Source organism: Diadema setosum, chromosome 16 (genome assembly GCF_964275005.1).
Source record: "Diadema setosum chromosome 16, eeDiaSeto1, whole genome shotgun sequence".
Classification (NCBI taxonomy): Eukaryota; Metazoa; Echinodermata; class Echinoidea; order Diadematoida; family Diadematidae; genus Diadema; species Diadema setosum.
The window spans coordinates 36,418,992-36,430,117 of NC_092700.1; the positions used below are offsets into that span (position 1 = coordinate 36,418,992).

Consider the following 11,126-nt stretch of genomic DNA (forward strand, 5'->3'; position numbering starts at 1 on the left):
AGTTTGATAGAGCAACATAAAACAAACGAAGCGGTGAATGTTTAATCACAAACTAAAAAAACAACAACAACAAAATCAAAAAAGAAAAAAGATTAACGTTTATTTTTCACATGCTTTCTCCGCAGGGGGAATGTTGAGCACATTCGTTCGTTGTTAAAATTAGATTGCTGAACAATTTAAGAGAAAGAAAATTAGTAATTGTATCCTGCATATCATATTGTTCTAGAATCATTCAAAATTGCATAGTGCATGATACTGGTGATTTTGTGAAGGGAAGGAGGTTATTGTTCCAAATTATTAAAAATATTATTATAAATTTTACGATGGAATTTATGTAGCAACCAATGTAAATGCCAAATTTGCATACTATCAACCAAGTCATTGTTATCGAAATCATACCAAATCTTTTTTGTTTTCGCCTGTCTTAAAAAACAAACAAACAAACAAACAAACAAACAAACAAAAACACGAGCACATCGGCCTATATAAAAGATCTTTGTTGTGTTTGTTGGCCTGAAGTTAAGCCAACTTAAACACGCAGTGTAGTTTTCTATGTTTCACCAACATTGGAGGGTATTTCTCCAGTTTGCATGCTCAATAAACGAGATTACTAATATACACTATAAAACTATGCTATGTTTCTTCAACTTCTTGTTTCCAGTTTTGATAACTTTTGACTATAGGGCGATTTTCTCTCTCTCTCTCTTGAGGGAAAAGTGAGAAAAGAAGGAAAGGGGAACCTGATCCATAATAAAGAGAAGTACTTTGATAGGTCAGACAAACCGATTTTAATACAAGTATGGGCAGAACATAGCAAGTGAAAAATTAGTAAGTCTGCGGATCTCGTCTTTACAGTCTGGGATGGACTGGCATCCATTCATCTTCATGAAAACTAACGCAGAGCACACACATTCAAATACACACACACACACACACTGTGGCATAGTATGGAATAGACTCTCAACTTTAAGTCAGAGGTCCCGAGTTCAAATCCCGTCAAGTATACCTACATTATACACCCATAGGCCCGAATTCACGAAGGTGGTACAAATGAAACCATGGTTTAAACCATGGACAAAAACCATGGAATGCCAAGTGTCGCATGGGATATTTCGCTACGAAATCAGTCATTTCGTCAATGAAATGATTATTTTGTAAAGAAATAACCAACATTTTGTAACTAAATGAACATTTCGTCCACGAAATGATAATTTCGTTAACGAAACATTCCGTTTGACACTTGGCGCTCCATGGTTTTTGTCCATGGTTTAGACCATGGTTTCATTTGTACCACCTTCGTGAATTCGGGCCATAATGTCCCTCGCGACCAAGGTGTACATGTTGTATAAATGGATACTTTACAATGCTAGGTAAGAAGGATGGCAGGGCCATCTGGTAGAGCAGTGGTCAACACTGAAGAAGTTGTCTTGAATAAAGAATACTAAATTGATTTCTGCATTTATGTTTTTATCATTGTTTTTCTTCAATTACAGTATAAGGGAATGTCTCCAAATCAGTTGTCGTCCTCAAAAGAGTCATTATATTGCTCTGTTTAATCCAGTGTTTACTTTGTTTGTGTTTTCTTCTCAACTGAACTGCATCAATAGAAAATCAGATCACTGCATTAACTGATGCATTTGTATATTTTAGATTCAAGTGATATGCACTCCTTAGTATGGTCACTGTATATATAATGTATCAGTTATATCAGAATTTAGCGAAATATGTCTTCTTTTTAGGGGTAGTTCTTCTAGTACTTTCCAAAAAATACATTAAAGGGGCCCTGAAATCCAAATGCGTGTTGATTTGTGTTGATTTATGATTCCCTCAACATCACTTTTTGCGGTGAAATGAGTATCTAAAAACATTCCATATATTTTTAACAATTTTTTTCTTCTATTTTTCTTCAGATTACTTGGGAACGCTCACAAAAATCCTTCCAAACCAATATTCTTGAGATGACCTCATCTGTCAATCATTGCTAAAGTACTGAAATGTTTAACGAAAGACATTGGAATGCACTTTCCTCTCGACTCAGCATAGCTTGCATGTTTCCGTGATATTAATGTGACTAACAAAAGACATGGCGAGGCCAAGTAATTTGAAGAAAAATAGAAGAAAAAATCGTTAAGAATATATGGAATGTATCTAGATATTAGTTTCATCGCAAAAGTGATGTTGAGGGTATCATAAATCAACACAAAGCAACATGCATTTGGATTTCAGGGGCCCTTTGATAACACTAAATCGCTGTATAAGCCATGAACCCATTTCTTACATGATAAATGGCAGCAATGAATTTGATTAAATTCAAAATCCACTTAATAGAAATGGCAAAAGTGTAAATGTACTAATTCTTCATTTGGAAAGTTACTTATACAACATTATAGACGTCCTGTTTGGCTAATCCTTTCAACTGTTTGATTAGTTCCTTTGTTTATTATTTCAAATAACACTTTTTATGCCTCCGCCAACAAAGTGGCCGGAGGCATTATGTTTTCGGGTCGTCCGTCCGTCCGTCCGTCCGTCCGTCCGTCCGTCCGTCCGTACGTCCGTACGTACGTCCGTCCGTCTCGTTTTGTTTTTGTCGATATCGCAAGAACCGTGTGGTGGTTTTGCATCAAACTTGGTATGAGGGTATATCCTTGGGGGATAATACTTTGTGTTGATTTTAGGGTTACAGGGTCAAAGGTCAAAGGTCACAGGTTATTTTGTGAAAAAAAAATGAAATTTCACGTTTTTCTCCATATCTCGCAAATGGTTCAAGGTATCTTCATGGAACTTAGTATATATGCTTGTACCGATGGGCAGTGATTATCTAGGGAAGTTTGGGGACATGGGTCAAAGGTCAGGGGGTCAAAGGTCAAGGTCAACTCCTCAAAATATCACTACTTTCCTTATATTTATGCAATGTCTTAAGGATTTTAAAAAAGATGATGTATGCATGTATAACCCAATATATATTCTGTGGGAAGTTTCTTGTCAAAAGGTCAAAGGTCAAAAGGTCAAAGGTCAAGTGAAAGTGCTTAATTGCACTTTTTCCTCCATATCTCAAAGTAACTCAGGGTATTATCATGAAACTTACATATTTATGCATGTTCTTCCTAACAGTGATTCTCTTTGGAACTGTGGGGTCAAAGGTCAAAGGCCAGGTTTCGATAATACTATTCTACCATTTGATACTGATATTATACTTTTTCTCGATACCTTGAAAATTACTCAATGCATAAACTTGTAAAAGGGTCAAAAGTCAAGTGTAAATCATCAGTTCCCCCAAATGCCTGCACTCTGACGTTTTAATCATTCATCCAATTGAACCTAGTTCTAGGAAAGTGAACATTCAGCACATTTGTGGCAAACCTGTCATTTTAATATTTTGCTAATTGTGTGAAACTGTCATCACACATTGTGAAGACATTGTACTGTAGACCTATTAGGAGAACCATGCATTATGGCGGAGGCATACACCAGTCGCCGTAGCGACATTTCTAGTTTAAATGTGCGCTAAATGATTATATAAATATGGTATGAATACATTCAAAGTGGTACATGCTTTAACAACATGAAGAAACGGATAGCACTTCAACAACCCTAAACTGAACAGAATAGGAGTCTAAAGAGGATAGTGATGAGTCAAAAGAGTTACTATCCTCTTCAGCTGCTATAAGCAAGTTCCTTCTTAGCTCTTTTTTCCCCCAAAAATGACCTTTCTAGGTTGTTGCGGTTTTTTTTCTTTAGTTGGTTCAGCACTTCACTTGTTTATGGCATAAGTTTACCCTAGTATTTTGAAATTCTTGTTCAAACAAAGAATGAACTTGCTTGACCAGGTAACCAATTAATGATCAGGTAATTAACATTTGGCCAAGCATTCATTTTATTGCCTCGCATCAAACGTATTACATCTATACTTTTTTTTTCCTGAATTCTAGGCTTTAGTAGACACTTTGTTGCTGGCAGGCTGGGGGAAGTGCCGTAATAACCATTACATCACAGATGCTTATCTCAGTGAATTAAAAAACCGGCATGCCTGATTGTACAAATGACCCTCTTCTGCTCATGCGCAATGTCGAACTGCAAACTTTTTTAAAGGTACATAACAGACTCTGTGAATACGTGTGCTTCTATGGGGGCCGCAGATAGAGAAAGTTTTATTTTTTCTTAATTTTTTTGTTAATGTAATGTTTGCTCATGTAACCGCTGTTTGGAAGGCAAGGTGATTTATTTCTCGGTTTTGTTGTGAATTTTAGTTCAGATGAGCTTCGTATCCAAACATTCCAAAGTCATGAGCGTACACTTGGAGCAACTTAGATATTGTATCGTTAGACAGTTTCCTCAGGGCTTCGTTGAAAATTGCACTGCTATTGGTCTCATGGAAGTTATCACGTGACGGATACGTCACATTGGAGTCTACTCCAAACTGGCGGAGCATGTACGGTGCGTCCTCAGCCACTGTTTCAAGCTTCCCGACGAAGTCGTACTTTACCGTGCAGGGATCGCACAGGCGATGCATGAAGTTAAAGTGTTCGTTGGACGACGGTCCTCCTGGACTTGTGAGGAAAAACGTGAATTCTCTCCAGCTAACGTGCTTGTCTTTGGCACTAAGGTCCGCACGTGTCACATTGTCCCTGCACATCGTAATGATCTTGTTTGCCACTTTGCTGAGGTCTCTATCCACGGGGTACTTCATCACGTCTTCGAACTTGTTCTTGTACGCAGAGAGCAAACGGACAAACGGATGTCGTACATACATGAATTTTTTGTAGGTGGTGAGTATGCGTGTTCGATCAGCCTGCGAGTATTGAGTGAGATCGCGCAGCTGGGCCCCTTTGCCTTCGTAATGTATCTCCTTCAGCTGAAGATCGCTCAGTGATTGGTTGACGCCGTCCAACACGAGCATTACACTTTTCCAGTTTGTACAGCCGACTTTTGGGATAAAACAGTAGACAAGTTTTTGTTTATCACTGACGAGGAGCTGATCGAGGGTTGTACGGCTGACGTTCACTCGCCGAAGCTCGGTATGGTCATTGCAGTAAGTGTCGATTGCACGGAGTCGGTTTTCGTTCCGCAGACGAACGAAGTCGTCAGAGTGCGCAGGCCGCGATGTCTGGGTGATGTTTGGGGAGCATTACAAGAGATAGATAGATAGAGAGTTCTGATTAATAAACTCTCATCGGACTAGCAGAATGTGCGTATTTATTAAACAATATGTGTTCTGAATGGTCTTTTAACATCGGGTGAACAAGACCCCCTATAATGTCGATAAGGGAGCACGTATCACCGATAGACACTTTGCTTATAAAGAGTACACGCCGCCCCAGCTGTTCAGGTACTCGAAACCCCTTCCGTTTAGATGTGTTTACATTATCAAGGCCTTTAAAGGGGATGGCTAGTAACTGATCACTGGGAATCAGTGGGAATGCTGGGGGATAATTGTTCCAATTCTTGTGGGATTCATTTAAGAGTACATATCTATTGTGTGAAAATTATTTGCTTCAGATCGGTCTCTATATTCAAGTAATGTGCAGCCCCGTCACTGTACAGGCATGCTAACCTGGAAACATTAAACTGCACATTACTTGAATATGAGACCAATATGTCATTTAATATAGTGACCAATATGTCATTTAAAAGGTACTATTTTGTACTTTATGACAGAGATCGTACTTCAAAATCTTCAAATATGGACTTATCGGTTTTTGCGAACAAACTCTTCATATATAGTTTATGGATAGGATATAGTTTATATGGATATACAACGTAGAAGTATAGGAAGGAGTGGTAAGCGTAGCTAGATTTCAGCAGGTTAATGGCCGAGCTTTCGGTCCTTTAAAGTGGACCTTCATCAGGGCTGCGTTAATAGGCAAGATAAGTTGAATAATTGTACATCTACATTTTATAATTATCATATTTGTGCATGTGCATATGATAGTCTTGTTTACCATACACCTATGCTGATGCAAAATAACGTTTCCATCAGATCTGCTTACCAAGAAATCTGATTGCTGTAGACCGTCCGACCTGTAGCCATTGTCATCAACTGTTGGCCCTGTTGTGAACACAGTTATATTATTTAACATTAAAAAGATAACATTTTTAGCAATATAAAAGAACAAAGTCACACAAAGTAACATATGCGCTACATTTTGCGTTGCCTAGCTTTTCGAATGCATATACGGACAGATTTGTTTTTTTGTTTGTTTGTTTGTTTGTTGTTGTTTTTTGTCACAGAAACTCTCTATGGCTGCACTGACATGGAAAGATACAGCATCTAGATATCTAAGGCTGGCAATTGATAAATGAATGTTTCAGAAAGCATTTTAAGGACGCAATCAAATTTGTTATCAACACTCAGAGTTTTCAACGCGATGAATGATCAAGATCCGACTCTTGTTGCCTTTTATTTTTGACATCTCCATGTACTTTTAAAAGTAATTTTGACTGTGTATGTATTTTTTTTTCATTAGGTATCTTCACGTACCTGTGTTATTAGCAAATACATTAAAAACAAACTTGCTTTTTTAGTGAACTTTCTATCCTTCGAAATATGCATTTCTCCATGGTGATTATGAGTGATGTATCATATATATATCTGGTATTTTTGTGTGTGTAATATTACATAAACTGTGCGTGTATACATTTAATACATACAAATTAAATATATGTACATAATTCTAAACAAAGAAATAAACAACAGCGTGGAAGTTGGTAAACGTGAATAATATTGCTTGTATTTGTAAACTGCACAGATTTAATGTTTATCTGTAATACAGTCACATACATCTACATTAAATGCAAACACACAAACGTCAATTGAACACCTGCTAGTAATTCACAATATCCACACAAGTGGCTGTTCTACCACAATTTTCATGAAGCACAGCTGTACAATTCTTTAACAGGAGTTTTCTTGAAGAGTCACACAAGGTTAAAGGACAAGTCCACCTTTATATTACATGTGGCTTGAGTGAATGCAGCAATATTACTAAAACACATCAGTGAAAGTTTGGGGAAAATCTGACATTCCGTTGAAAAGTTATGAATTTTTAAAGTATCTGCGCAGTCACTGCTGGATGAGAAGACTACTATAACAGTGTGTGATGTCACGTGCGTACAACGATATAAGGAAAATGTAAAGAGAATTTCACAAAATTTTACTTTTAAAAAGTGTAAATTTTCTTGAATTGTTACTGACGTATGTTAAATGTATTGTTATTCCCCTTGCCTTCTGAAAGAGGGAAGTCAAGTGACCTCTTATTAAGAGAGAAAAGTGAAAATGTTGAATTATATTTTTTTTTTTTATATCGTTGTACACATGTGACATCACAGACTGTAGTAGTCTTCTTATCCGGCAGTGACTGTGCAGAAATTAAAAAAAAAAAAATCATAACTTTTGAACTGCTTGTCCCATTTTCCTCAAACTCTCAATGATGTGTTCTCTGTACTAATATTGCTGCACTCACGCAATCCACATGTCTATGAAGGTGGACTTGTCCTTTAAGTTACACATACTCGGTACTTACCTTCTCGAGGTTTCTGAGGAGTCAGTGACGTCCCTAGCTCAGACAGTCCGGTCACTTTGATGGCGGCATACAGTATGGACGAGACGAGTATCATGGAGAAACACCAGCGAAGCGACGATCTCATTGTGACGTCATACGTACGATCGGGTGGATTTTGACTATACGGTCTGTCAAAAAAAAAAGAAGAAAAAAAAAGTGTGTTTGTGTCTGCATGTAATGAATACAATACACTTGTGATGTAAATGATGCAGAAGTGTGAGGTTGGCGAATGTGATTACACTTTATGTCGAGGACAAAAATTATCATGCTGAAAGCATGGCCGTATGCAGGAATGTTTTAGTAGGCCTTTTTGATTGATTGATTGATTTTTTTTTTTTTTTTTTTTGACTGAGATTCAACGATCTGATGCGGATCTTGTAGTGGAATATCTGCAAAAGTTTCAATTACAGAGTAAGAAAATCTACGATCAGACAATGAAAATGGTTAAAGTTAAGTTGTAGTATATCCATCACCTCTCTTGTTCCTCGTGTGCACCTTTTCACTGTCGGTAAAGTCTATGGCGGTGGAAGAAGGGGATGCGGAAGGAGGTATCCCCCTTCCACACGAGGGAGCTTTTGCATTTTTTTTTTTTTGATTGAAACTCAGCAACTGGAGCACAATTTTGGTGCAATATGATCAGTTTTTCAATCAAACAGAAAATAATCACCAATCACGGACAGTGTGAGTAGCTAAATATTGTATCTGTCACCTCTTGTTCAGCATCTACGTCTTCTCTGTGTACCGAGTAGGCCTATGTATTAAAGGGATTGTATAGTTTTGGTTGGGACCTAATTTCAGGTTTCTAACATTTTTGGTTAGATAATGGGAAACCTCTTATGAAATGTGAAAGAGCATGTGATTCTATGAGGAATTCAACGTTTATTTGATAAAAATTGGCTTTGAAATGGCTGAAATATCCAAAAAGAGCGATTCTAATTAAGTGTGGGACCCACACTTTAGTTACGATCGCTTTGTTTTACTTTGTTTTTGGATGTTTCAGTCATTCCAAACCCGATTTTCATCAAATAAACTTTGAATTCCTCTTAAAATGGTATGCTCTGTACTATATCATAAGTGTTTTCTTTGTATCTCGCAAAAAGTTAAAAGCCCAATTCTAATCTCCACCAATACTGTACCATCCCTTTAAGATAGCACAACAGTAAAAAAAAAAAAAAAAAAAAAAAAATGATCAAAATCAGAAAAAAAAAAGAAATAAGGCGGTTATAACATTTTGAATTTTTGATAACTAAAATAAAAAGGTTCTTGCACAGTCAAATGAGTTAGTCGATGATGCCATTGCCTCACCACTTGCCATATTAAAATTTGTACCCAAATCTTCAAATGTCAATTTCTATGTTTCAAGTAAACCAACCAACAAGTTAAACAACAATGTGGATTGGTGGAAGCAGCAGTAATTAGTGGAACACATCAGTAAAGGTTTGACGAAAAATCAGACAACTATTGGTGGGGATGAGGATTGAGCTTTTTACTTTTTGCGAGATACCAAGAAACCACTTATGAAATAGTACAGAACATACCATTCTAAGAGGAATTTAAAGTTTATTTGATGAAAATTGGTTTTTGAATGGCTGAGACATCCAAATACAATGTAAAGCAAAGAGATCATAACAGGTGGGTCCCACCTTTTATTTGGTTCACTTTGTTTTTGAAAACTTCAGCCATTTCAAAACCAATTTTCATCAATAAACTTTGAATTCCTTTTGGAATCACATGCTCTTTCGTATCTAATGAGATGTTTCTCATTATCTCTCTCTCACACACACACACACACAAAAATAGAAACCTGAAGTTAGGACACAACCACAACTATACAATCCCTTTTAAAGTCATGATTTTTCTTAAAGTTTCGGTGCCGTCATCTCGGGAGAGGGAGACTACAACTCTTTATGACGTCATCATCTCATGGACAACACTATATAAAAATTAAAAAGAAAATTCAACATTGCAGTAAAAATTTCTTCAATTTGTCTCCCTCTACAAATGAAATTTGTACGATTACAACTGGTGATCTGTAATCTATCAATTCGTTTGTAGAGGGAGACAATGGAAGAAAATCCACACCTCAACCTTCACCCCTCTGATTATTTTTCCCTTGCTTTCAAAATTCAACATATTTTCACTTTTCTAACATAATGATAAAAACACTTGTCTTACCTCTTACAGAAAGCAAGGGAATGACTTTACCCATAACGATTATGTCAATAACAAGTTAAAGGAATATGTTTGTCACGTTTGTCGTGAAAAATGAAATTATGTATGGAATTTCTCCATATGTTTTCTTTGCATTATCTAAAATGACGTTATGAACTGTAATAGTCTCCTTATTCAGCAACGAAGGCAACTAAACTTTAAGAGTTCATAACTTTTGAATCAATCGTCCGATTTCCCCTCAAACCTTCAATGTCTTGTCTACTGATATGATGCTTTAGCTTTGATTTCTTTTCAACGCAGTTCTGCATCACTCTAAAGTCAGTTTATCCGAGTGCTTGTTGTTTTGGAGTTGCTCAGAAGGAATGACATCATATTTTACATCTTCATAGCAGAAAAAAAACTCTAAATTTTTGTCAGTTTTTAGGAAACAAACAAGACAAAATTGTGAGGTGATGACATCGTCAGCTTACTTTGAATATTCACATCAACTGTTCTAGGATTACTGTTATCCAGTAATTACCGAACCTTCACGATTTCATAACTTTCATATAAGTTTTATCTGATCTTCATCATATTTGCACATGCCGCTTTTTATGAGTAAAATTTCACTCTTTCTTTTCAGACAACTGTTACCTGGTCAAAATCTCATTTTAAGCTGTAAAACGTTCTTCTAAACTTAACGCAGTTGACGCAACGTTGACATGCATCAATTCGTAGGCGCTTTCAAAAACGTCGCGCGACGCAAAATAGGACAGCGCCGATCATCGGGCTGTTGAAAGAGATGACTTCGGAAGTCCGAAACAACTGCTCGTCTACACATGACATGGTAATGTTGTCCATCGGTGCACTGGAGTGAGACAGCAGCAGGTAATCTTGGGTGGTAGAAGGCTTCACGGTGCACCACGTATTCCTTCTAGGGTAAGTGTGGGGCCGTGAAAAGGGCTTACCCAATCCCGACGTTTCGGCATGTTCTCGCCGTTCTCTTGAGAACGACGACATGTATTAACGTTATCGTGTTTACAGTCCAAATGTCCGTTTGTATGATACATATGATACATACCTTGCTCGGTGTCCTTGTCTAAAATTATGGACCGTTCGGAGACAATCTTTTGTTTTTTGCTGGTCCGTCGCGGGTAGATTACTATACTGAACATGAGTGGTGCATGGTATTATTATTACGCCTTAATACGTGAGGCTAATCAATGTTCAAAATAGCCTCCAATCTTGGCCGACTCCTCGGGAAGTTTTTAGTGCTACCGAGAGGGAGAAATAATTCATCGCCTTCTCGAAATTTCAGGGTCAGAACAGATGAGCTTTCACAACTAACCATCTCAACTTCATACAAAAATAGTATATCTCTGAACGTAGTAAAATATAGGACTAAAACAAATCTGT

At 37.1% G+C, this 11,126-nt stretch overlaps 1 protein-coding gene across 1 annotated transcript; it reads right to left on the minus strand.

Annotated features, from left to right (window-relative positions):
• Positions 1-4,243: 4,243 nt before the first annotated feature.
• Positions 4,244-7,644, minus strand: LOC140239865 (carbohydrate sulfotransferase 11-like). Its single transcript, XM_072319685.1, has 3 exons — positions 7,521-7,644; positions 5,988-6,046; positions 4,244-5,104 (listed from the first exon to the last, which is right to left on the minus strand). The coding sequence occupies exons 1-3, from the start codon at positions 7,642-7,644 to the stop codon at positions 4,244-4,246; spliced, it is 1,044 nt and encodes a 347-aa protein (XP_072175786.1).
• Between the last annotated feature and the right edge of the window lie 3,482 nt (positions 7,645-11,126).